Source organism: Ctenopharyngodon idella, chromosome 14 (genome assembly GCF_019924925.1).
Source record: "Ctenopharyngodon idella isolate HZGC_01 chromosome 14, HZGC01, whole genome shotgun sequence".
NCBI classification, from domain to species: Eukaryota; Metazoa; Chordata; class Actinopteri; order Cypriniformes; family Xenocyprididae; genus Ctenopharyngodon; species Ctenopharyngodon idella.
Window position 1 is genome coordinate 14,973,431 of NC_067233.1, and position 25,330 is coordinate 14,998,760.

Genomic DNA, 25,330 nt, shown 5'->3' on the forward strand with positions numbered 1-25,330 from the left:
TAATGCTGCACTATATAATAATAAAAAAACATGAGTAAAAACATGTTTATTTATTCCTGTAATGCAGGAACAGTTGTGCTGCTTCATATTTTTGTGGAAATCATAATTTATTCTTTTTATTGTGATTCTTTGATGAATATAATGTCTTTACTGTCACTTTTGATCAATTTAATGCATCCTTACTGAATAAAATCATTCATTTCTTTGAAAAAAAAAAAAAAAGTCTTACTGGCCCTAAACTTGAGTAACATGCATTTGTTATTTTATATATATTTTTATACATATATTTTTTGGATTTGAATACGATCCAGTTGATAGTGAGGGATCAATAAAAAAATAAATAAAAAAAATGAATGGGTGATCTTATCTTTTCAGCTACGAATGTGTTGCAAGAGGGTTCACGTTACACTAAACTAAAAAAGTAGTAGTCAGCTGCATGAGAAAAGGGGAAAAAAAAAAAAGTGATCAGCTCCCAACAGCTGCCAAAGAAAACACAAGACGCTGCACAGTGAAGCAACTCAGCATGCCTCAACATAAGCATAAGCATAGAGAAATATGACACTGTCACTGCATTACTACCATTCCAAAAAGACCTTAGTTTTTCAAAAACTCTTTCAAAAGCTCTATCAACGCAAGTACATAGTTCTCTGTCAGCACTCATGAAAACAGAAGACAGATATATGTACACATCTTTCACAACTGTCAATGGTGGCGTTTGTTTTAAAAGATTTCACTACATATTGCAATTTGTAAATGGTCTCTAAATGCAGAAACTCAAGCAGTCTTTGAAGCACAGTGTACAAATAAACTCTTTTATTGGTCAATGTAATTGCTGCAATCAAATGAAGGTGAGGATTTCAGATCACAAAATCCCATTAGAAATTATAGATACACCCTCAAAATTACAGAATACGTATACCGATATAGTTTAGAGATATTAAATCAGAAAACATTCAGTATTCAATTTTCAAAATTGAAAATACAAAATACAGATATAATAGCTTTAAAAGGAAAAGAATAAGTTAAGGAAGTTTTTGCAAAAAAAACAAAAAAACAGCAATTATGTTTGGATATATATCATATATGGAATATTTTTCACATTTTTGTTCTTTTTAAAGAGCCCCCCTAACATCCTCAGTTTTAGCTTGCTGCTTTACAACCTCAAATCAATGCACATTAAAAAAAGTACCATAGTACCAAGTACCAATTTGCAATCAATTTAAATTCTTTTTGTGCTCATAGTGGTTTCTCCATTTTCAAGCCATATTAAAAATTAAGAGGAAGAAAGAAAAAGTCTCTCACTGGCACATAAGTTCTTGGTTTGTCTTCTCAGTCCTATCATTCTTAGCCAAGCATTTTTGATTTATAACCCTTACTACAAATCTATGTTTACGACAGCAATCCAGTTCCTGATGACAAGTTAGTGAATGAATGGTCAGAAAAGCTAGAAGACATGGCTTGGGCAATTTGGAATGTAGCAGAGAGACACTGAGTTCCAATCAACTCAAGCCGGCTCTTTAATTCTGCTCTGCCCGTTTGGAAGGTGGCACAAGGTGACCGGGCAGTTTAGCTGGAAGCTCGTGCCCCTCTAGCTTTACCTTGATCAGGTGATTCGCCAGCGCAAACTCTTCATCATCCAGGTAGCCATCTTTGTCAACATCTGCCAGAGTCCAAATCTTTCCAAGCACTGTGTTTGGCAGCTTGGACTTCAACATTTCCTTCTTAGCCGTAGCACCAGACACCTTCCCATTAATTGGCGAGAGGGTGTAGAATATTTCGTCATAAGATGGTTTATCACGGGCCACGATCCACTCCAGCTCATCAATGCCTTCTCCTGCACCTTCTCCATATCCGTGACCAAACGGCCCATTCATGGTTCCCTCAAACGCACCACCCTTCACTGACTGGCTGGGCATGGCGGCCTCCTCCTTACGGACCAGCGTCATGAGCTTAGCAATGTCATTACCTAGCATGTCTTCTACATGATCCATCAATTTTGGCTTCATGACAGCAAATTTGGTGAAGTCCTGAGAAGCTAGCAACTCCTGTAAAGAAAGATTGTGATATGTTTTTATTTGAAAGAAAAGCTCTTTATAAAAATGTAATTTATTGGATAAAAATTTATAGCTTCATACCTGCATTTTCTTTAGGTTAGGAAAGTCTCCTGGTGAAATGTTGTGCTCTTTCTGAATCTTTTCATAGATTGCGCCCAGGTTGGCAATAAGCTCTTTCTTTTTTGAGTCTTTGCCAAATACACTTGGCATCTCTTTCTTCAGAGAACTGATAATGTAAGCATGTACCTAGAAGAAAAGTATTCAGTGGACTCAAATTAAATATAAGTAGCATATGTGCAGTTTAGCATGTCAAAACTACACTTCTCACAAGCATTAAGTTACTTCATAAAATGAAAATAAAAGGTGAAAATTTATCCGTGAGACCAAAATCCTGTGCACACTCAATGGGGATTAAAGTTCAAAAAAAGTGTCCAGGGATAATGCATACATATATACACACACAGTTCTTTCTGGTTCTCGAATCTGATTGGCTGAGAGGTCTTTCCAGCCCAGTCTTTCTACCAGTATTGCACGGTAACCGTTTCACTGAATTGAATCACTCCGCTTTCAGCATTCTCACAGCAAGTGTAAATGGCAGGCAAGCAAACCTACCATAATTTTATAGATACTACTGTTCTTTTGTAACGGAATGTTGTTTTAAGAGTTTTTTAGGCCAGAATATAGTTGTTTAGACCTCAGATGTTTACATGTAAACATAGCGCCTATTTGAAAATTTGTTTAGACGCTTTCGGAGATGCTTGGTCCAGGCCGTCAGCGACCGTTCAGCACTCATGTACCCGCAGAGAACAGCTTCATCTCGGCCAGTCCTTCGGGAATTTGCTGCTAGCTCTTATGTAGATAGTGTTTAAACATGAGGTATTCGTTTTGGGTAAATCAAACGTGCAAGCTTTAGTCTTATTTGGACTTAGAGCTAATAGATTTGGCTTAATGGCTATATTAAGTTTCATAACTTTATATTTACATTGAAATTAAATCCTGTACTAACTAGAGCGCTGCTTTTGTACGTCTGACTGAACTGTTTGCTTGTGTTTATTTCCTATTTTACTTCTTATACTGTTATAATGGCTATTGTTGTTAATTTAAAAATTATTGTTCAATAAATAATATTTTATATAAAAAACATGCCGTATTTTTTGGTATTGAGAAAGAGTCTGTTAGTGATTTCGACTTCAGTGAAACTACTCATGTGATATTGCTCATATATACACACTAGCGTTCAAAAAAAACTAATAGTGTGAAATATTAATACAATATTTAATATAATAATCACAACATTTAATTAAAAAAATAACTTTTCTCCATTTTCTATTTTAATAAATTTGAAAATATTTATTGCTGTGATGACAAAGTTGAATTTTTATATGATCCTTCAGAAATCATTCTAATAATTTGCTGCTCAAGAAACAGTTTTTATTATTATCAATGTTGAAAACAGTCTTGCTGCTTAATATTTCGCATAAACCCTGATACATTTTTCAGGATTCTTTGATGAATAGAAAGTTCAAAATAACAGCATTTATTTAAAAATATAAATATTTTATGATAATGTAAAAGTCTTTACTGTCACTTTTGATCAATTTAATGCATCTTTGCTGTATAGAAGTAAAAAAAAAAAAAAAAATGTCTTGCTGAATCTCAAACTTTTGAACGGTAGTGTATGTGTAAAAATGTTTCACCTTAGCGAGACGTGCTCTTTTGATCAGATCATTGAGCTTCCGTAGGGCTGCATTTCTGGGAAGACCTTGAATATCGCTGAAGAGATCCTGCTCCTCTGCTTCAAACAGCTTCCGGTTATCTGCGATCAGAAGTGGCTGAGCCCAAAATGAGCCGATATACACTCGGACCACCTCAGGGGTGTTTATGATCTTTCCCAGTGACCACATGAGGGCACCATACACCCTCATCAGCTGCTGGGTGCTGATCTGGTCAGCTTTGTTCAGAACCACACGCATCTTGTCCTCATGGTTTTTCAGGGCCTTGATCACCTCTGAGAACTCATCAGAGATGTCCAGCTTGTGGGCATCAAAGAGCAGGATGATTCTGTCCACTCGTTCAGCGAACCACTCAAGAACTGCTGCAAAGTCATAGCCTGAAATTGAGAGAAGATACAAAGATGTGCATTAGATTGGGTCCTAAAATCAAAGCACTGGAATAAGAAAGTCAACAGGGCTGCATGCAACATGCTTTATTTTAGAAAAGGAGGTCAGGGATAATGGATTTGATTTGAGACAGCGTCATCTGATCTCAGTGAATTCAGAGAATTGTAAACAGCAACTATAAAGCAATGTATTCAGAAGGAGATCTGCTGCCTGTGAAATCCCCAGTTGTCTCTGTACATGAATAGAAAGTCACCTATTGTCATCAAGCATCTATTTTTTTTTCTGTAGTGAACCAGTGGCGGTCCTGGCTCAGTCATAAACAAAGAAAAATACATTTTCAAGTAAAGAATGGGTGATTTCTGCCCATTCTTTAATTATATTTAACTAAAATTATCATATTTATCTTAATTCTAACATTTTAAGTTAATTAAAAATGTACCAAAGAAAAATACTTTTTTTTAACAAAGATCACAATATATTATGTTGTTTTTAAAGGTTGCACTGAAAATCTACAAGCCCAATCTACAAGGAAAATGAAAAATGATCACAATCAAAAAAAGAGATTGAAAACTGAGTTGCTGTGGTCAGTGAGAGGTGCTTCTGGGAAAACTGCTAACATTTTCTAAGCAAAATCTCACATGACCCTGTACCACACAGGAACTTTTAGTTCCACATTTTATAAACTTGATGCCATTTTATGACCCTATTTCAAGTCATTCAGTGTAAACACCTTCCCACACGTATGAACAGTAAAATGCAGTTGCAACAGTAAAATGCAAACGGCAGGATGACATAATAATAGCAACCCACGGCCACACTACAGCACAAAGACCGGTTTAGCTGCAGTCAGACAGAAACGCTTAAACAGCCTTTCATGCTTAATCCCACACAGCTACAACTGCAGCACAGTCTGTTGTGTCTCTGCTGGGACTAGTGGTGTGGAAGCTCAGGGTCTGTAGCATGACTGCTACGTGTCTATGGTATGCAGGGGCACCTTGATCTCAGTATCTGGTTACTGTCTCCGCTGGCCACAGAAAGGACAAAAGGGTCACATGACTCTTGAGACATATCCTGTAACAATGTCACATTTCTGTTTCTTAACAGCTGTCTCTTTGTGATGTTGCTATCTGTATCTACAGTCGTACTCTGCAGTGAGCTGACACACGGGCCAACTCAGCGTTTCCGTCTGATTCTTCCTGTTCACAGCTGAACGAGAATGGAGTTTAAGCGTACTATTAGATAGTGATTGTGTGGAATATTAGACAACTCAAAACACACACGTAAGCTACCAGTCATATGATAATAAAACACTTCTTGACCCATGGTATAAAAAGAGGAAACTGGAAACAATGTGGTCAGGATTATTCTGGCACAATAGTTTTTTTCCTACTAACATTAACATTAGGGCAGAAGTTCAATTGCTTTTACATGTGGGATTTATGCAGGGCAAACAAACTTGCCTGAGCAGCTCTGAAATCCTGTTTTATTTTTGTTATATCTTCATTTAATTAGTCTATTATTTAGTGGAGAAAAGATTTTCCAATATTTCCTGTATTAAGGAAATCCACTTAAGATTTCACACAATAGAGTGTGTAGGAAAGGATATCAGACTTGTTTTACAAGTTTTCAAATTTACATGCAGTCACAATAAAGAGACAAATTTCAAAAGATTTGCATGGAATCAATGCAAGTATTAATGCTAAAACTCACTGACTAATAGTTTCCTACAGGAAAGACACACATACAAAAATAAATAAATAAATAAAGAAGAGAGCTTAATTAAAGGGTTAGTTCACCCAAAAATGAAAATTCTGTTGTTAATTACTCACCCTCAGGTAGTTCCACACCCGTAAGACCTTCGTTCATCTTCAGAACACAAATTAAGATATTTTTGATGAAATCCGAGAGGTATGACTCATCCATAGACAGCAATTTAACCACCATTTTCAAGGTCCAGAAAGGTACTAAAGACATCGATAAAAAAGTCGACGTGACTGCAGTGGTTCAACGAGAACACTTTTTGTGTGCAAAAACTATGTCTTTAGTACCTTTCTGGACCTTGAAAGTGGTGGTTAAATTGCTGTCTATGGATGATTTATATACCTCTCGGATTTCATCAAAAATATCTTAATTTGTGTTCTGAAGATGATCTTAATGACAGAATTTTCATTTTTGGGTGAACTAACCCTTTAAGTCCTACAATTAGGTGAAATGACAATAAAGAAGGTGTTGCAAAATATGTTTATAATAAAAGATCAAGAATATGAGGGTGTATAAAACAAAATAAAAAAATGATTAATTATTATTATTAAATTATTATGAAAGGACTATGATATTTGATTATATATTTTAATTAATTTAATTTAACATTTTAAAATAATAAAAAAAAAAAGAAAAAAAGAATAATGTCATTATTATGGTTATTATTATTATTAAATGAATGTGTAAAAAAATAAAATGAGCCAGAAAGCACCCAAGGCTGCTGACCTCTGCTGATTCTCTGTTTCTCCCCCGACAGGATGCCCGGAGTATCGATGATACTGATGCTCTCCAAGACCGGGTTGTTTAACTGAGCACACATAAACCTGCAGAGAGAGAGAGAGAGAGAGAGTCATTCAAGGAAAGTAAGTGTACAGGAGACTCTAACAGGTTTGGTGAGATTTTAATGAAGTCAAAATATAACAATGTTGTATTTCCCTCTTTTTTTTCATTGTCTGAAGATACCATGGATTGCAAAAGTAAAAAAATGTTTGACAAACACATGGGGAGAGAATTTCAGCAATTTTAAAAACCACACAAACTTTTAACTTCCTTCTGTAACTATATAAATGTTTCAAGAAGCATGAGATGGTGACTGACACTGAAATCTCGAAATGCTGTAATAACACAAAATGAACTTTGGCTATACAAAGACACAGATTGTTTACAGTGATTTACAGTCTCTCTCCTTGTCAGCCTACAGCACTGCCCAAGCCCAACTGCTTACTAATACGCATATCTCTGTCACAAGGCTGAAGCTTACAGCTAGAACTTTCTCAATGAAGCATAGAAACCACTAGAGCAAAGCTGTTACCCACAGACATCAAGAAAAGGACACCGATAGGATTAGGACATAGGCTCCCTTAAAGGAACACTTTTTTTGAAAATAGGCTCATTTTCCAACTCCCCTGGAGTTAAACAGTTGAGTTTTACTGTTTTCGAATCCATTCAGCCGATCTCCTGGTCTGGCTGTACCACAGCTTAAAGTTTTAAATAGGAAAAATATTGAAACTCTTTGGTCATTTTTGAGCGAGATGCTAACGTTCTAATCAGATTCAATGAACTATGCTAAGCTATGCTAAAAGTGGTTCCGCCAGACCCAGAGATCGGCTGAATGGATTCGAAAACGTTAAAACTCAACTGTTTAACTCTAGGGGAGTTGGAAAATGAGCCTATTTTCAAAAAAAGTGGAGTGTTCCTTTAAAAAAAAAAAAAAAAAACACTGTTAATGCAAAATAATCCACAAGCCATTGCTCTCCAATAGTTTTGTCATTTTGAAGCTTGTTTAAGGGCTTTGATTTAGGCCGTGACAAGGGACAACAAAACAGGACGTTAAAGAAAACTGCCAAAAAATATTTTACTTAGTTTGGCAGTGCTCTTTTGTGTCATCTAATAACAAATTTTAAGAAATTACAACTTTAAGAAAGAACAGAACACGCACTACTAAAACAGTTTACCCTCCCTTTTTCACCAGGCCAAAATTCCTGGAAGACACAGTGTAAGGTATCATAAAGTATTATTAAACTGGGCTGATAAATAAATAAAGTATTTCTTTCAAAAAGAAAGGATAGGCAATCTTGTGACAGAATGTGTTGAATATTCTACATATTAAACCTTTGCTGAGAATTCCCTTGTTTTGTAAAACATGAATTTGTAACATTAAAAATATGCATGGGAGTTTCCCATTGTGAAATGTTCATACGTCTGAAACGTGGAACCAGTTTACACTGCTTATATTTTCATAATGACCACAAATAATCATGTGACCAACACCAAAAGTGGGAAAAAGGGGAAATATCTTCAGAATGAAACACCATTATTATTATATTGTGGGTTTTATGGTTCTCTGTTTAGGACCAAATATTTAGTTCTGCTGAATCAGTCTTGAACTTTTCTACACTAGCATATGGCAGGGCACTGGTAATCCCAGCCAGTTTCAATCCGCTTGTGTAAACTCAACACCTGGCACCTCCCAGAAATCTGTTACAGCCATTGTACAGTCAGTGTGGAAGTTGTTCAGACTGGCATCAAACAACATCAAACTGCGTACTGCGTGTAGGCTAAATGCCCTGGTTAGGTGTTGCCTTATGTACTGTGACTATGTGATAATAGCTAGTTTTAAAAAGTTAGTTTGGAAAAGGAGACGAACAGACTAACAGCTCAAGAAAAATTCAAGTTCAAGAACATCTGTTTGACACCTGACATCATATGACTCAATCAAACACGCATGGAAACGATGACACACAACTCCAAAGAAAGTGAAGAATGACTGAATAACTATGAGGTCATAATTAAAAACAAATGACTAATACAGTAATGCTTCTTTTGTCCATATATATATATATTTATATTTTTATATATTTATTTATTTATTTTATTTTTCATTTGTAACTCAAAAAAAAAAAAAAAAAAAAAATGTAAATAAAATGTATAGGCCACCTTTTTACTTTATGGTTACACCAAAAAAGTACACCAGTACTTTTTACTTAATTCTTACATTATTTGATATTTTTGAGTCAAAATATTTGTGGAAAATGTTTTGTTTTTGTTTTATTCATTTAACATGAATACAAAAATTACAAGAACTTGACACGTGTTTTAAACTAGTAGATCATCTTAATTTGTCATTGGTCTTTGTGTCAAACATTTGTCAGAGGTCAAAATAACTGAGATGCTCAAGTCTGCAACTGCAATATTTATAAGAGTCAATGGAGTGGCACGTACTTCAGCTTATTTCCTGATTCATAAACATAACGCAATTACCTTGGTTTAACCTTCCACCACACCTGTCATTCCATATATAGTGACACGTGAGGTATTTATCAATGGGCCCTTTTATGATATATAATAAATGATGTATTACCTATTGAGGAAAGCGTTACCAAAGGCGTTGAGCTTTCGGAAAGGCTTTTTTGGATCGACAACCAGCGCATTACCAGGTATCACACCTTCCTGTTCACCGTGCATAACCGCTATGAAGGAATCCGTCGTCGGCTCGGGGCCTATTCTCATCCCGGGGAAATCCTGCTCCATTAAATGCCTAATGAAGGTGGTCTTCCCGGTCGAGTACTGTCCCACCAGCAGCACCATGGGCTTGTTGTCAAAGTCAGCATCTTCTAAAGCCGGTGAATGGAAGTCGTGAAAATGATAGGTGTCCTCCAAAGGAAAGAGTTTGGTGCGGTAGAGGCGCTTCAGTCCCTCAGATACGTTTTGGAAAAGTTCTGGGTCTTTCTTCCCATCTCTTTTAGACCAGCTGAACATGACGGTCGTTATACGACGATTCGAATTGAAAAGGAAAAGACACGAGTCTGCGTTCAAAACCAGGCGATGTCCTGTCGAAAGTTTGACTGTCCCACCCCTACAGTCAGTCAGCTCTGCGTTATGACTTGGTTCAACACTTCCCTCTGGCAAACCCCTGAACTGTAATGCAACGCGTATATCTGAGGCTGTTGCAATACTCTTCTATGACTGTACGTCGTTTAAAGTTGCATTAATTTCATTCTAATCAGATCTCTTTGCTTCTTTCTACTGGTAGTCATCTAAAATGCGTACTGTAGTTCGCATGCGGAACTTATTATATAGGCTACTTCATAATAAAAGCCTTGATTTTGCCAAAACAAACAATGGAATTTATTCATGTTGAATTTTCTAAACAAAGCATTAATATGAGGGCGGATAGCATTAGATCATACATAATAAATACATTCTTGAAATGAGATCGCCAGTTATGGAACATAAGGACCGAATTACTGTGGCTACGTGGCTCTTACGAATGCTAATGAATCTAGCTTAAAAAACAAAAATAATAATGAATCTAGTTATGCACTATTGTTTCGGGTTTTCTTTTTCTCGTGTTTTTGCGTTACTATTCTGTAACAAAAAAAAAAAAAAAAAAAAAATCCAAGTATTTCTGAATGAAAAAGGGATAGGCAATTTTGTATGAGTTTCCCATTGTGAAATATTCAAAAGTCTGAAACATGGAACCAGTTGACACTGCTTATATTTTCATAATTACCACAATTAATCATGTGACCATCAGCAAAAGTGGGGAAAAAGGGAAATATCTTCAGAATGAAATACCATTATATTGTGGGTTTTCTCCAAATATTTATTTCTGCTGACTTAGCCTTGAACCTTTTTACTCTAGCATATGGCAGGGCATATGCCTCATGTTTTTGAGTAAGATTCAATAAATTACAAATATTAAAAAAAAAAAAAAAATCACTTTGTCAGGAATATCAGGACGTTTTGGTAAATGAACAAAATGTGCATTTTCCAACGTTTGCAACATTTATTTAGGCTAAGCCCCATTAAGACAAAAATTCAAAACGTTTATAATAGGTGTCACTTAAAAAAAAAAAAAAGTAAAAGAAATGTTTGCCTAATTCTATTTTAACCCTTAGATAACAGGGGACCCTTGTGGACACAAGTTGCAATTACACGCTAAACAGACAAAATTCTTCTGTTGCCAGTTGCACAACACGACCGGATGTAGTGGAATCTTTCCTTTACTAAAACTGACAGCACTCACATTAATACTTTGTTTTATTTTATTGTTAAATAACACACATAGGCTATCTAATTATTTCTAAATGCAATAATGCATTTTTACAAACCATGTGATGATGGCGTTACATACAGTATGCTTGTACATTTATACAGATACATTATAATCGATACATTATAATATATGTAATGTAGATAACTTATGAAAAAACAAACAGTTCTATGTGCAGGATAAGGTATGGAGGGGGTAAAGGATTCGTAGGCACATGATGCAGCACTTCCGGCTTCCGTCACATGTGACTCTCTGCAGGTAACAGCCTCTCCACTGGCACTTCAATAGTTTTCCACATGGAGTGGCTGTTACACCCAGTGAGCACCAGGAGCAGCTCTTAACACTTCCTATGCTTGTCCAATGTCCAACAAAGTTTATTCTGTTAATAAAGATAAGAGATCAACAGTTAGAATGAAAAACATCACCAACAAAAACACCCTTCTTGTCACAACTAGTATGCTAATTGCATCATGCCATTTTGAGGATTGTCATGATTTGAAGTACATTTTTTGAATATTGACATTTATGTAAACTGTAAAATCTGTATTTATTTAAACTGCACTGTTAACCATCCATTATAAAAGAGACTTTGACATATTGAACTTTACACCTTGACTCTGAAAGTTATAAAGTCAGTCATAATTCTGTCTTTTCTTTTTGTAATACAGCAAACAATAAAACATTCTTTGTTGACTACTATCACTTAAGTATACATTTAGAGAGGTTCACTGTCATTGGGTACAAATTTTTCCCAAAAACAAAACTGCATACAGCATAAAATCACAAAAATACTAAAAGTAATAATAAATTGTTAAATATAACTCACGTTTTCTGTGTTCTCCTTCGTATCAGACTGCAGAAATTACGGTTGAAGCAGTGTGATGATCTATTTAAGCACACAAATGACTGGAAAAAAGGGTGAAATAAAAAAAAAATAGAGAGAGAGAGTAAAAGAGGAGCATGTATGAACTTCTGTCATTCAGAAGAAGAATGTCAGAGAGTATGTTGTTGGCAGATTAATTATTATACATTCATCCAATAAGTAACAAGCTGCTATATGAGGCCCATCCCATACTGCACTGTTTGCACATCCATCTGTGTAACATGACATCATATCTTCACCTTAAACACCTTGCAGAGTGAAAACAGACATTGGACACTTTGGATGTCATATATATTGAGAAAATGACTGTACTTAAATAAAATGAAAACTGACTGTTTAAAGTATATGACTAAACATAATTGTGATGTTAGGGAAATTCACAAAACAGTCAGAGACAAGAATAGATTATTTTATTTGAACTGATGCTGTTACCCTGCAGTCTGCCCCCTACCCTCACCCCCACACACAGGATGTAAATATATATTTATAATTTAATGCTTCACTTCTCCTTTAAGGAATAAAACCCACATGCAGTTTTTTGGAGGAACATACAGTCAAACCAAAAATTATTCATATTAGTCATATTAGTCAATTAGTCATTTTTGATATTTTTGGTATATTTTTACTAGTGGGTGCAGGACACTATAGTTCATTTATGTAAGTGAGGATAGCAAAATAAAGTAAACTGTGACATATTATACCCAAAAATTCTTCATACAGTGGACTACCAGTAATTTTTTTTTTTTTTTTTTGGATCAATTTTTTATTGATTATTGCATAGATAGGGTCACATACAGTTGTCCATAGTTTTCTTCAGAATAAAACATAAACAGGGAAGCTTTTCTGTCAACTCATCTGTCGCAGCTTCCCAAGCCTCAAGGGTTGAGGCTCTAGCTTTATTTATTCTGGCCACTGAAAATTCTAACATTACTATATCATGAAACTGAAATAGCCAGTGTCGCACAGATAAAGTATTGGGAGGGAGCCATCTTTGCGCAATTATCTTTTTGGCAGGACTACCAGTAAAATTGATAAAAATGTGTAACCAAAAATTATTCAGACACTTTGACCTGACCATGTTTTGCTTAAGTGTTATCTGACATAATTAAGATGATTTTTTTTTTTTCTGACACAGTTTAACTCTAAGATCTTGTCATATTTTATTACCATTTTTTAAACTATAGTGAATAAACTAATAATGAATGAAATGTTCAAGGTGTCTGAATAAATTTTGGTTTGACTGTATAAGATATTCTTCTCAAAAGCTTACAAAATTAGTTTCAACATGCCGTTTTTAAAAGATGGTTAATGCCAAATACACACACACACACACACACACACACACACACACACACACACACACACACAGTAACAAATTCTTTACAGTCACTTTTTTTTTATCAATTTAATGCATCTTTTTTTAATAAAAATATTAATTTCTTTTTTTAATCTTATTTACCCCAAATTTAACAAGATAAAGCAGCAAAAAACTTTTTCATACATTAGCATGATTTCTGAAGGAACATGTGACACTGAAGACTGGAGTAATGATGCTGAAAATTCAGTTTTGCACCACAGGAATAAAGTACATTTTAAAATATATCCAAATAGACATTTGATTAAATAAATGCAGCCTTGGTGGGTTTTTGACCAGTAGTGTGCATGTGTATATAATAAATATAATACAACATAACATAACATAACATAACATAACCCAATACAATACAATATAATATAATATAACATAACATAATATATAATAATATAATATAATATAATATAACTATACTACTGATAACTAAAACAAATTTTATAAAAATCTGAATAATTGGTTTAATTGTGTTTGTTTTTTGTTGTGTAGTTTCTACCCTCTATAGCTAATCCTGTGGTAGTAAACTACACGGGTGGGTCAAGAGCAGAGAAAGGCTCATTTTCGCGAATTGGCCGTCGTGGGATTCCGTAGTGTGTGGAAGAGCGTCCCAGTACTGACTACAAATGTAAGTAGCTGTTGAACGATGTACAGGGCTAATTAATGATGAAATTATCTAAAAATATTGTACCTGATATACTGAAGCGCTATTACTTAATAAAGAAAACTCTGAACAGCTCTCTAGAAGATACTAGTTAGGCAAAAAAATAATTAGCTGTTGCTGGAGGCTGTTCAGTGTTAGCCTGCCAGCTAGCTGAATTTAATCATGTATTTATCAGTGTAAATATTATAACCACACTTATCTTAACGGTCAGATATGATTGTTATGTAGTGATAATATGATAATGTGACAGTCAGGAAAGTAGAATTAAATAATATAATTGTTTAAAGCTGGAGTAACTTTAGTATCTACACAAATGTATCACTTTTTTGTTGTATTTTTGTATAATTTTTCTGAAGAAAATAAAGAAATCGTCCCCAAAATTCCTTAATTCTAAGAAAGCTATTAAACAACAAGAGGGATTTTATATTTATTTCCTCTTTATTTGTGAACTTTAAAATGTCATGATGTGCCTTGTTATAATGCTATTATACACTTATTTCCAGCACAATGGAGTGCACTACATTAGACAGTTTGCTGGAAATGGGCTTCGACAGAAACAGAGCGTAAGTGAGGTCTCTACAGTGATGTTTACACACTGATCCAGTATTTTGCACTCACCCAGTGATTGTTTTGTAGGGAGAGGGCAGTAGCACATACTGGAAACCAGGGCATTGAGAGAGCAATGGACTGGTGAGTCATCATGGATACATTTTACCAGATGTAACAGGCTTATCCGGTCATGGCATGACTTGATGCCCTAGGTGAGATTAGGCATGACCAAAAGAGGGAAAAAAAAAAAAAATCATAATTTTATTTTAATATTACTGAATAGTTTGCATTTTTAAACACACTTTTTTTTAAATAAACTGCAATGCAGCCTGATGGCCAGTAGGCATTTTCATTGTATGGAAAAGATGTGATTTAATTGCAATTTAATATAGTGTATAAATAATAAAAAATATTTTTTTTGGAAGTTGCATTTACAGTTTTGTAACTGTACAGGTTAATGGAGCATGAAAATGATCCAGATATAGATGAGCCGTATGTTCCACCTGCTGGGAATACTCTTGGCTCAACAGAAGAACAGATCCAGTCTCCTACAGAAACCTCTGAATGTATGTTCTTCTAATGCTCCTCCCTCTCAATTTCATGAAAACGTGGTCAGCATTTCATCACACAACACAAAATGTTACTTTCTCTTTCACTTTTGCTTTTAACCAAAACAAAAAGCAGCTATTGAAGGTGTAGAACAAGAGGGAGATGCCAGACATCCTATGACAGAGGAAGAAAAGAAGGAACAAGTAAAACGGTTTGTTCAGCTTTGTACAGCTGACCTTAAAATGTATGAATGTAAAAAACACATTCAAAAGCTGACAAAAAGTATTGCTTTTCCCCCAGACTGGAGGAGTTGATGAAGGCGAGGCAGGAGGAGAGGAGAGAAAGAGAGCGACAGGAGGAGATAGAAAGAGAAAAGCAGAGGAGGAAACAGGGCCAAGAGCTGCTGCAGGTTAAACAAAAGCTTCAGGAAGACGAAATGAAGAAGCTGGCGGACCAGCGCAGGAGGGAGAAGATGGAGGACAGGCTTGCCAAGTAAGATAAGCATGGATACAGTGCCCGTTTCACTTTGATCAAGCACTTTCAATATTCAAAGGCCCCATAACCCGTGATTTACTGTATAAGGATTATGGATAAATGTTTATATATATATATTTTTTTTTTCATTTAAAGCTTGGCATAACTAGGAAAATATTCATGGTATGCCCAAGCAGTTATAAGATTTTATTAATTTACTTTTCTAATAAAAAAAAGTGATGCTTTTAAGAATAATTGGTTCTTCATATAAAAAAATCACAGATGATGCGTTAATATGGACATAAGTCTGCGATATTAGATACATCTTTATTAATTAATGCGCATCCATACTTATTTTCTTCATATTAAAATGTCAGTGATGCGCAAAGAAAATTGTAACGTGTGAGCATGCAGTAGTTACTTATGTGTTTGCGAAAGTCTGTATATATTTAGTTTTGCAAAGGTCCCTTTAGGGGCTCCTTATGTTGAGAACCACTTCTTTAAATGAAAGTAATAACCTGTGATTCCTTTCTCAGGCAGCGGGTTAAAGACAAAATTGCACGAGACAGAGAGGAGAGGGCACGAAAGGTATTAATTTATTTATAATGCTTTTACTTTGCTCAGGTCACATTACTGTTAATATCTCTCTCATGCCTAGTGCAGTATATCAAGTATATAAATAATAAATTACAAAAACCTGATTCTTGGCAGTTTGGAGGCGGTTCATCAAGCACAGGTTTGTCATCTCCCCCCTCTGAAGCCCCTCTACAGTCTCCACCTGAGAACCAAGGGGCTCCTCCTGCTAAGAAAGACTATGATGACTGTCGGATACAGGTACTGCCACATGCTGACTTCAGTTTAATTGAGCAGATGAGCAAATGATTCATATCAGGAAACTGAAACTCCTCTCTTACCCTATTTTGGTCATTAGGTGCGTCTTCTAGATGGCTCCACCTTGAGTACTGTCTTTAAGGCTCAGGAACCTCTGGCTGCTGTGAGAGTCTATGTTCAGATGAATGGGGCAAACGGACAGGATTTCAACCTCATCACCCCGTATCCTAGACGCGTATACACGGATCTAGACATGGAAAAACCCCTGCGTGAGCTGGGTAAGACCACTTGTATTAGGTTGATGTCGACTAATGATATAGAAAAAAAACTGATTGCAGTTCTTTGTCTCTGAGGAATCAACTTCAACTTTTTTCACTTTAGACTTTGTTCTCAACATCAGTCATTTATGGAGCTTTTGTTTTACTTGACAGGTCTGGTGCCTTCTGCCGTCCTTGTCGTGACCAAGAAAGAAATGATTTGAAACGATTAAAGAAAAAACAAGCTGTTCTTCCAGAAGTCAATGCAAGATCAAGCAGATTACTCTATGGAGACTATGTATCAGTGGACTTATTCTGCAGTGATTACACTCAACAAAGAGCCAAATATACAATGCAATGAGTTGATCAGTAATTTCATTAAATGTAAACCTGCCGATACTGCTCAATAAAGGGCCAAGTGAGTTCTCATAATGATGAACATTGAGAAGGTGGTTGTTACCTTTGTTTCGCTACATTGGAAATATGACATTTTCAACAATAAAATTAACTCATCTTAGTTGTATGATTTGAATTGTATGATGGCTTTGGGAGTGAAAGCAAAATTTGTAAATAAGCAGGAGCTAATTTGGATATTAGAAAGAAATGATTTTTTTTATCATTTAATTTAGATGGTTTTAATATTATTATTATTTTGACTAAAACAATTTTAATTCATTATGCACCCCTCTTAAAAGTTTTCTGAATTCCCTTATTGGGCCCTGACCCTCTCATTGAGAATCATTGAAGAATTAAACACTTTTGTAAAAAAAAAAAAAAAAAAAAAAAACAGTACAAGATGATGATGAAAGTCTCTTCAACAGTTACTAAGTTAAATTAATTAACTTCATTACAAACATAAATTAAAAATTGTTTTATGTATATTATATTTTATTAAAATTATAATACAGTGACTGTACAGAATAAACTGAATTTTACACATTTTAAAAGAACTTGGTACAAAATGGTCAATGGAAAAATGTTCACAATACATTTCAGGGAGTCAGTAAATGTAACTTAATTCACAGATAAATTACTTCAAAAGTAAGTATGAACCAGTATATATTTATATATATACAAATGCATTTTAAGTTGCAAGGTGGCACGTAGTACAAAAATTTCAGGGAAAGACAGGGTCACGCCCTTTAAAAACACAGTAATAGGTTTATACATTTTATCCCTCACTCTTTTAACACTGGCTCAAGTTACGCACTGCTACGGCTTTCGGGGGATTGAGGATGTGTGAGTGGATCACATGAAGCAGCACCCCAGACCTCCGTCTCTGAAGAGATTTAGCTGGGAGGGTAGTACTGATTATACTGGTTCCATGGGTTTTGGTAGCTGCCATACCCTCCATACTGCTGCAGAGACACAGGGACAATATTTGTATACAATACACATTTTAAATCACCAATGCACTGAGTTTAATCTTTGAAAGCTCTGATTGCCTCCTACTGGGTAGATGCAGTACTTTAACAATATGATGTACATGTGCAAATTCAATTCTTTACCTGATACCAGCTGCCATAGCTTCCATATGATCCACTCATGTCTCCGCCCATCATAGAGGGAGGTGGTGTTGTCATGGGAACGTGAGGCATCATGGGTGGAGCAGTCTGTGGAGGCGCCGTCAAGGCAGATCCATCGTCCATTTTGTTCATCTTTTCTGGATCGTCATTATCGCTTGAGGAATATACAGAAGCACATTAAAAAGTCTTTCACAAAGCTAAATGTTGAAAGGGTTTGTTTTTTGAGCATACCCATTCTCTGCTCCTCTCTTTGCATTGTGTTCCTTTAGCAGCTTCTGGTGCTCCTCATATATGCTCAAGACACTGATAACATACAAGCAAAACACCTAAATAACATTTAAGTAAACCTATTAATAGAGAATCCACATAATAATAACAAGTAGAATGTAGTGAGTAAAAAAAAAAAAAAACTATATTATATATATATATATCACTTGTGCTGAAGCAACATCTACAATGGTCCGAATTAATTCTGACCTCTGTACTGTGGTCCCAAAGTCCTCAGCAAATTGCAGGCTGCGCTGAGAGAAAAGTATTTTGGTCTTTGGGGAGAGAGGAGCAGCAAGCGCTTTGGCCACACACTGCTGAACACCACCTCCATTAGCCCGCAGGTCACCTGACATCTCCAGCTCCAGAAGGTTCTGGTACAATCTACCATTATCCTGAGGAGCCAAATGCGAGAATACTGAAATGAGTGAGTCATAAAATATTGGTACTGTGATGCATCATATTGTGATAATTTTCAAGAATAAAGAATTCAAGAATTTCCATATCATAGTAAGATATAAAGACTGAAATAAACTGTTCAGAAGTTTGAGGTCATTAAATTTTTTTTTTTAAAGAAATCTCTTATGCTTACCAAGACTCCATTTATTTGATAAAAAAATACAGTAAAAACAGTAATGTGAAATATTAACACAATTTAACAGAACTGTTTTCTATTTGAATATATTTTAATTATTATTCCTGTGATGCAAAGCTGAATTTTCAGCATCATTACTCGAGTCTTCAGTGTCACATGATCTTTCAGAAATCATTCTAGCGTGCTGATTTGCTGCTCAAGAAACATTTCTTATTATTATCAATGTTTAAACAGTTTTGCTGCTTAATATTTTTGTGGAAACTATGATACTATTTTAATTATTCTCTGATGAATAGAAAGTTCAAAAGAACAGCATTTATTTAAAATAAAAATCTTCTGTAACATTATAAATGATTGACACTTATGATTCATTTAATGTGTCCTTGATTAATAAGAGTTTTATTTTTTTCCCCAAACAAACAAAAACAAAATAAAATCTTACTAAGCCCAAACTTTTGAAAAGTACTGTATGTAAAATATCAAACGCTGGTGTTTTACCGGACTCAGCTCTATGGCTTCCTGTAGAACAGCGCGGGCCCTCGCAGGGTTCTTGCACAGCTTGTGAAGGAAGCGAGACAGTTTGATGGAGTAGAAGGCGTGGAGTGTGGGGTTGTCTTTACTTTGGTCCACCGTCTCCTTCAGCAGTGACTCTGCCACATCTAAACGCCCTGCTCTCCGCTCCAGACCTACCCTCCTCAGACGCACAGCAGCCAAACCAGGCAATGTTATCTCAAGGGATTCTAGAATACGCCGTGCCTCTGAAGTATTACCTATGGGAGAGAAGAGAAACATAGTGACAGAATGTGAAATACAGATTATGCAATAGCTTAATAGCTTAAAAAAAACCAAAAAAACACACATTTTAATTAAAAAGTATTAAAATGTTTTATCTTTCAGATTAGTGTATTTTCTATGCTTAAACTGACATTCTCACCATGTTTTTCCTCAAATGAGGCCCACTGAAGGTGGATGCTGTGTTTGTACGGAAGATGGATTTCACAAGCTCTGCGGTACACATTACGCACCTCCTCCAGCCCGCATGGCTCCAGGTAATGCACATACTGTAAAGCACACAAATAGATTACAAAAAGCTACAAAAAAGTAATAATAATAATAAGGCAGATCATTGTGATATTTTATAAAAGTTTGATGTCCTTTCCACATACTTTATCCCAGAATTCCTCATAGAGTGCACAAGCAATGAGACAGCGCTCAAACAGAATCAGTACTCTCTCGTGCCCAGCTACACATTCTTGTTTTGAATCTTCATGGCCTTCCACGGCCGCCCCATCAGCAGCCATTGCAGCTGTTTCAGCTTCTGCTATCTCCCAGTCCAGATAGCTCTGCCAGGCTTTCAACTGAGCTCTATCCAGAGGCTTCACGTGGAAATACGGCCTTTTAATCTAGAAAACATGGAGAGAGAGTCAAGCAACAGGAAGGTAAATTGCTTTGATGACTGGTTTGATGAAAAGGGTCACAGCATTGATTTTAAACAAATCACCAAGACAGAATTCAACGAAATTCTCAGTGACTTCTACGGAACCATCAGAAGCTCCAAAGGTGAAAAATATGGCATTAGCAATTAAATAGTGTTATGTGCCAGTCTCAACAGATATCTGAATGATCCACCTTTGAGTTTGTCCTGGTGTTTAATGAGACAGGGAATTCACCTCAACAAATAATGCTTTTGCTGGAGTCGTGAAGACACTGAGACAAAGAGGACCGTGATAAAACGGAGCATCACACACCGATTTCAGGATTTCAGCACCATTAAACACACCTGAAGGACTCGTAAACAAAGTGTGGTTTGACATGCTGTGCAGATACATTTTGGACGTAGAGGGAAAGAGGGTAACCGAGAACTCATGCCAGGCTCATTTTTTGCATTTTAACCGACGAAAATGTCACAATAAGCTTTAACAAAGAAATGCTTTGCATCAAGCCTAACAACGCCCTTCAGCCGTGACTTATTCAAAATACACCACGGCCGCTAGTACCTCATTGCTTACTTTAAATAACTTTTCTATTGGAATATACTTTTAAATGTAAATTATTCCTGTGATGGCAAAGCTGAATTTTCAGCATCATTACTCCAGTCTTCAGTGTCACATGATCTTTCAGAAATCATTCTATTATTCTGATTTAGTGCTCAAGAAACATTTCTTATTAGCAATTTTGAAAACTAATAATTAGAGTTTAGTTTAGTTTCTTTGATCAATAGAAAGTTCAAAAGAACAGCATTTATTTGAAACAAAATGTTTGTTACAATGCAAATGTCTTGACTGTCACGTTTGATCAACTTAATGCATCCTTGCTGAATAAAAATATGAATTTCAATGCAAAAGCACAACTGTGAAGCATCTTTCTGAGAAACAGTTCTGGAACTTACAGCATCCTCATAGTTCCATCTCTTCCTGACTTCTGCCTCATTTTGTTGGTACATTTCCTCTCTGCTGACCAACAGGAGCTCCTGCATCTTCTGCACTGCTTCTTCCTGTAAAAAAAAAACATATTAAAGATTAAAATGATAATCTCTACAGTCTCTCATCAATCTTACATCAAAAGAAAACCTTCTAGCATAGATGGAAAGTGGGTTAGGGTTACCGAGTCCTTGCCGTTGTCTGCAGACTCTTCCTCCCCTGGCGGCCTCTCCTCTTCATCTGCAGTGATATCAGATCTTTCTTTTTTGGCTTGAATCTGGCTCTGTTTGTACTCAGTCCTCACCTTACTGTACTCCTCAGGAGACAGGACGTCCTGAGGCGGGTGGGAGGTTAGGTGAGTTTTCAGTCTGAGTGAAGAGACAGAAATTCAGAGAACATCAGCCTTGATTAACGTAAGGGTCATCATGATTTTTATGGACTCTGTAAGCAAAAGAATTTTTGTGATATTTTGGTGATCTGGATTTGAAGTGTTTAACTGCAGGTGTTTGACAGTTTACCAATTAGGCTTTTGTTGATGCATTCAGCTGCATCTAAATATAAAGGGGGAAAGAGATCACAGAATATGAGCGTGAGAAGAAATTGTAACAAATTCTCACAAATCCATGCGTGTGTGTGTGTGGTACGTGGACTGTGTGCCTCAAATCTGAGGAGTTGTGCGAGACAAATAACATATGGTCCATGAGCATAGCATACTTTTCATAATGTGTGTTGTAGAGCTGTGTGGGGACCCTCAGTACTCGGTCATAGACACTGGTCATGGACTTCAGGTTGGCCTGCTCCTTCTCCCACTCGGCGTACAGATCCCACAGCCTGTCTGAATGGAAGTCCCAGCCAGCGGCTGCAACTGCCTCCTCAAACACGCTGAGGAGAGGACAAGACTTTACTTTTCATGTTATATTGTTTCTTAAGATGTTTTATTGCTGTAAAGTATAATATTTAAAGTCATCATGAATTGTGTTATTTTTTGTCTTATTTTTTACTGCAGTGTTTATATAAAAGACTTATCCATGCACATATTTTTTTTTTCAATTTACGTGCTCTCGTAATCTTTAATCAAATACATTGCAGTCCCCTGCCCCTCACAACGGCATCTCTTCTCTGATGACGTGTGTCCTCAAACCAACCACTCACATGAGATCACAGCAATAACAAACAACTATGATCCAACAATCCAATCAATTCTTGATGGATAAATGCAAGTCCTGTTCTACAGGTTTTCTCATTAGAGAAGCCATTTGACTCAGATATATGTCACAACAGGAAATAAAAGACCATCATTATTTCTGTTTTATGCTGACTTAAAGCTTTAACTAAATGCTGGAATACATTACACATTTTCAAATAACAGTCAACATACACTTGCTGACTTTTTGACTGGTAACAGAGAAAAACTGGGCATCGTACACTAAATGACTGAGGACCACATACTACCTGACTTTCAAGTTATTCCACCCAAACACAACATATTCAGTCAGAAACTGGTTGCAAGGAGATGCATGACAAATAAAAACAGTATGTGTTTTAAAATCATCTCAAAAAATTGGAGTATGTGGCTATCAAAAAAAAAAGTGAAATCCGTCAAATCAAATCTGCAGACTGGCTCTGATTTTCGGCAACTAGCAGTGAGTTGTCCAGACTGTAAATCACGGGGTAAAAATATGTGTAATGTGTTTAAGCCTTAACCCTTGCTAAGGAGCGCTTAAATTTACATAGCATTTAAGTAGCATTAAATTTACATTTCCTTTTGCTTACAAACATTTGCTGAAATTATTTCTGGCTAGACAGAGTTTTTAACTTAAAGTTATTCAACAAAATCTGATCATATATTATTACCACTTCATCTCCTGCCTCTTGCTCTTCCCCTGCATCTGTCTCTTGGCTGGTTGGCTTAACGTGGCATCAGTGGTGACAGACTTTCAGATAAAATCTGATATTACCGGAAGGAGAAAGAGGTCTAGTAACAAACTGGATCTAACAATATTATTGAATAAAAATGGAAGCTGAAACTGCATCCTGGGGGAAAAAATACTGCAAGGTTAGTGTTTTATTTATTTTTATTATTATTCATACCTGCGGATGCGCCGTGTTGACTCTGGCAAGTTCATGTTGAGTGTTCCCAGCAGAAGGTTGATGTAGTGGATCCAGAGATCAACACTGAGAGGAATGGCCTTCAAACCTCGTTCACACACCTGTCACAGGGACCAAATAGAGTTTTAAATTTCCGCTTCAGTAATATGAACAAATCGTTACAAAATTGCAGACCAATCAGAACGGTTAATACAATAACATGACAACCATAAGTGAGGAATTTTTTTGTTTTTGTTATTTTGTATTTTTATACAATAACTGAACTGTACATCTATGAATGTTCTTACCTCTTCAGCCTTATCGTTGTGTCCGGCCTGTCTCTCAAGGTCCGCAAACTTTTTCCAGTAACCGTAGCACAGAGGATACCTGACCAGAAATGCATTCAGGGCTTGACGGTAAGCTCTCATGTGGCCCTGTAGGTCATGAAATGAAAAATATAAAACATTTTGGTGCCGACCCAATAACAAAGCAATATAATCTGTTTTCAACCCATTCACCTCTTGTTCACAATACTGCAGAAGGTCAGTCCAGCTGTTAAAATCTTGAGGATTGTCACTGGTATGTTTCCAAAGTCTCTCGAAGTCTGTCGGCATCTCTCCCTCCTCCTCCTCTACTCCTTCTGCTGTGTAGGGTGCCGTTGAGACGCCTGTGTCTCCTCCATCAGCACCGCTCTTCACTGACTCCACTACATCTGGTTTGGGAAGGTCTGCAACCTCAGACTCATGAAGCTCTGTCACAGAAAACGATGCGTTTGATTAAATACACTGCACTGTGCTTAAGTCATGTTGGTGCGAAAATGGTTTATCCAAGTCAACATGATGTGGCAGTAGCTAAAACTGTAATTATGACATTTAGGAATATGGATTTAGTTATCTCGCTTTAGTCTCGCTATAGGACACAGTTTATTTGTTTTTTGTTATTTGTATATGTTTTTACATATTTCGTTGACGTCATGTGCTTCAAAATAATATTAATTATCCATTTATAAATGTTAGTCTGCAATTTAATCATCGTATTAAACTTGACATTAGTGTGTCAAACAACTCTTGCAGTATCAAAACACTCAAGTTCGATTCAATAAATCACTGGTTAGTTAGCAAGCTAGCTATATTATGAAGACGTGCTCGTGTAACTGATATGCATTAAAGCATTTAAAAAATGAATACGACAAACCATTCATACATGCTTACAAATACGGTATTTTATTAGGTAACTTTTAAAGGGAAACCTGGAGGGTTTGTGAGTTCCCCGTTGTTGCTCAGGTCCTCTAAGCCTTCCGCCGCCATTATTTACCACATAACAAATGACGCGTAAAATGTGCGACCCCTGCTCTTTCATATTACTGTCGCAGTAGATAGACGATAGCAACATCTGAAATCTCATAAAGAGAAAACAGAGTAAATATAGTTTTACAACTGTTTGGAAGTGATTTATAATGATAAATATACATTAAACAAAATAGTGTGACACCACTTTCAGTTTATACATGACTACAAAAAAAATATTGTAGTTTTATGAATCAACACAATCCAAGCTAAATTAGCTGTTTATTTCAGCTTTATTTATTACTTTTACCCCCGGTTTTACAGACAAGGCTTAAGCCTAGACACAGACTTAAAATGCATGTTTGAGCTGTTTAAACTGAAAGCAACTTGGACTGACATATCTTAAAATATGATAGTGCCATTGTTTTGTCTAAAGATGCACACTGGAAATGTGTTTTTTCTCTCTCTAAGGCACAGGCATAATCCTGGCTTAATCTAAGCCCTGTCTGTGAAACCAGGCCCTAATTTCAAATTGGCAGTTTTAAATGGAATTATTAACCATCACATAATGCTATAATTAG

The 25,330-nt window shown here is 36.0% G+C and overlaps 3 protein-coding genes across 5 annotated transcripts; 1 reads left to right on the top strand and 2 right to left on the bottom strand.

The window, feature by feature from the left end:
- Positions 1 to 798: 798 nt before the first annotated feature.
- ehd1a (EH-domain containing 1a) lies at positions 799 to 9,992 on the bottom strand. Its single transcript, XM_051861005.1, has 5 exons — positions 9,297 to 9,992; positions 6,662 to 6,759; positions 3,752 to 4,164; positions 2,136 to 2,300; positions 799 to 2,045 (listed from the first exon to the last, which is right to left on the bottom strand). Exons 1-5 carry the CDS (start codon positions 9,692 to 9,694, stop codon positions 1,518 to 1,520), a joined length of 1,602 nt encoding a protein of 533 aa, XP_051716965.1. The 5' UTR covers positions 9,695 to 9,992; the 3' UTR covers positions 799 to 1,517.
- A 3,782-nt stretch (positions 9,993 to 13,774) lies between these two features.
- Positions 13,775 to 17,084, top strand: ubxn1 (UBX domain protein 1). 2 transcript variants are annotated; one of them, XM_051861006.1, is made up of 10 exons: positions 13,775 to 13,871; positions 14,411 to 14,470; positions 14,544 to 14,597; positions 14,910 to 15,022; positions 15,138 to 15,216; positions 15,306 to 15,497; positions 16,016 to 16,067; positions 16,191 to 16,313; positions 16,411 to 16,588; positions 16,742 to 17,084. In XM_051861006.1, the coding sequence occupies exons 2-10, from the start codon at positions 14,415 to 14,417 to the stop codon at positions 16,789 to 16,791; spliced, it is 897 nt and encodes a 298-aa protein (XP_051716966.1). In that variant the 5' UTR covers positions 13,775 to 13,871; positions 14,411 to 14,414; the 3' UTR covers positions 16,792 to 17,084. The 2 variants fall into 2 exon arrangements, with proteins under 2 accessions (XP_051716966.1, XP_051716967.1); XM_051861007.1 differs by having other exon boundaries at positions 13,778 to 13,871; positions 15,141 to 15,216.
- A 350-nt stretch (positions 17,085 to 17,434) lies between these two features.
- On the bottom strand, positions 17,435 to 24,863 carry si:ch211-114c17.1 (pre-mRNA-processing factor 39). Of its 2 annotated transcripts, none has more exons than XM_051861004.1 (14): positions 24,713 to 24,863; positions 23,982 to 24,214; positions 23,772 to 23,897; positions 23,467 to 23,585; positions 22,090 to 22,257; positions 21,560 to 21,743; positions 21,345 to 21,449; positions 20,122 to 20,358; positions 19,890 to 20,016; positions 19,454 to 19,725; positions 18,571 to 18,755; positions 18,325 to 18,396; positions 18,076 to 18,247; positions 17,435 to 17,922 (listed from the first exon to the last, which is right to left on the bottom strand). In XM_051861004.1, exons 1-14 carry the CDS (start codon positions 24,768 to 24,770, stop codon positions 17,857 to 17,859), a joined length of 2,124 nt encoding a protein of 707 aa, XP_051716964.1. In that variant the 5' UTR covers positions 24,771 to 24,863; the 3' UTR covers positions 17,435 to 17,856. The 2 variants fall into 2 exon arrangements, with proteins under 2 accessions (XP_051716964.1, XP_051716963.1); XM_051861003.1 differs by having other exon boundaries at positions 17,435 to 17,925.
- Between the last annotated feature and the right edge of the window lie 467 nt (positions 24,864 to 25,330).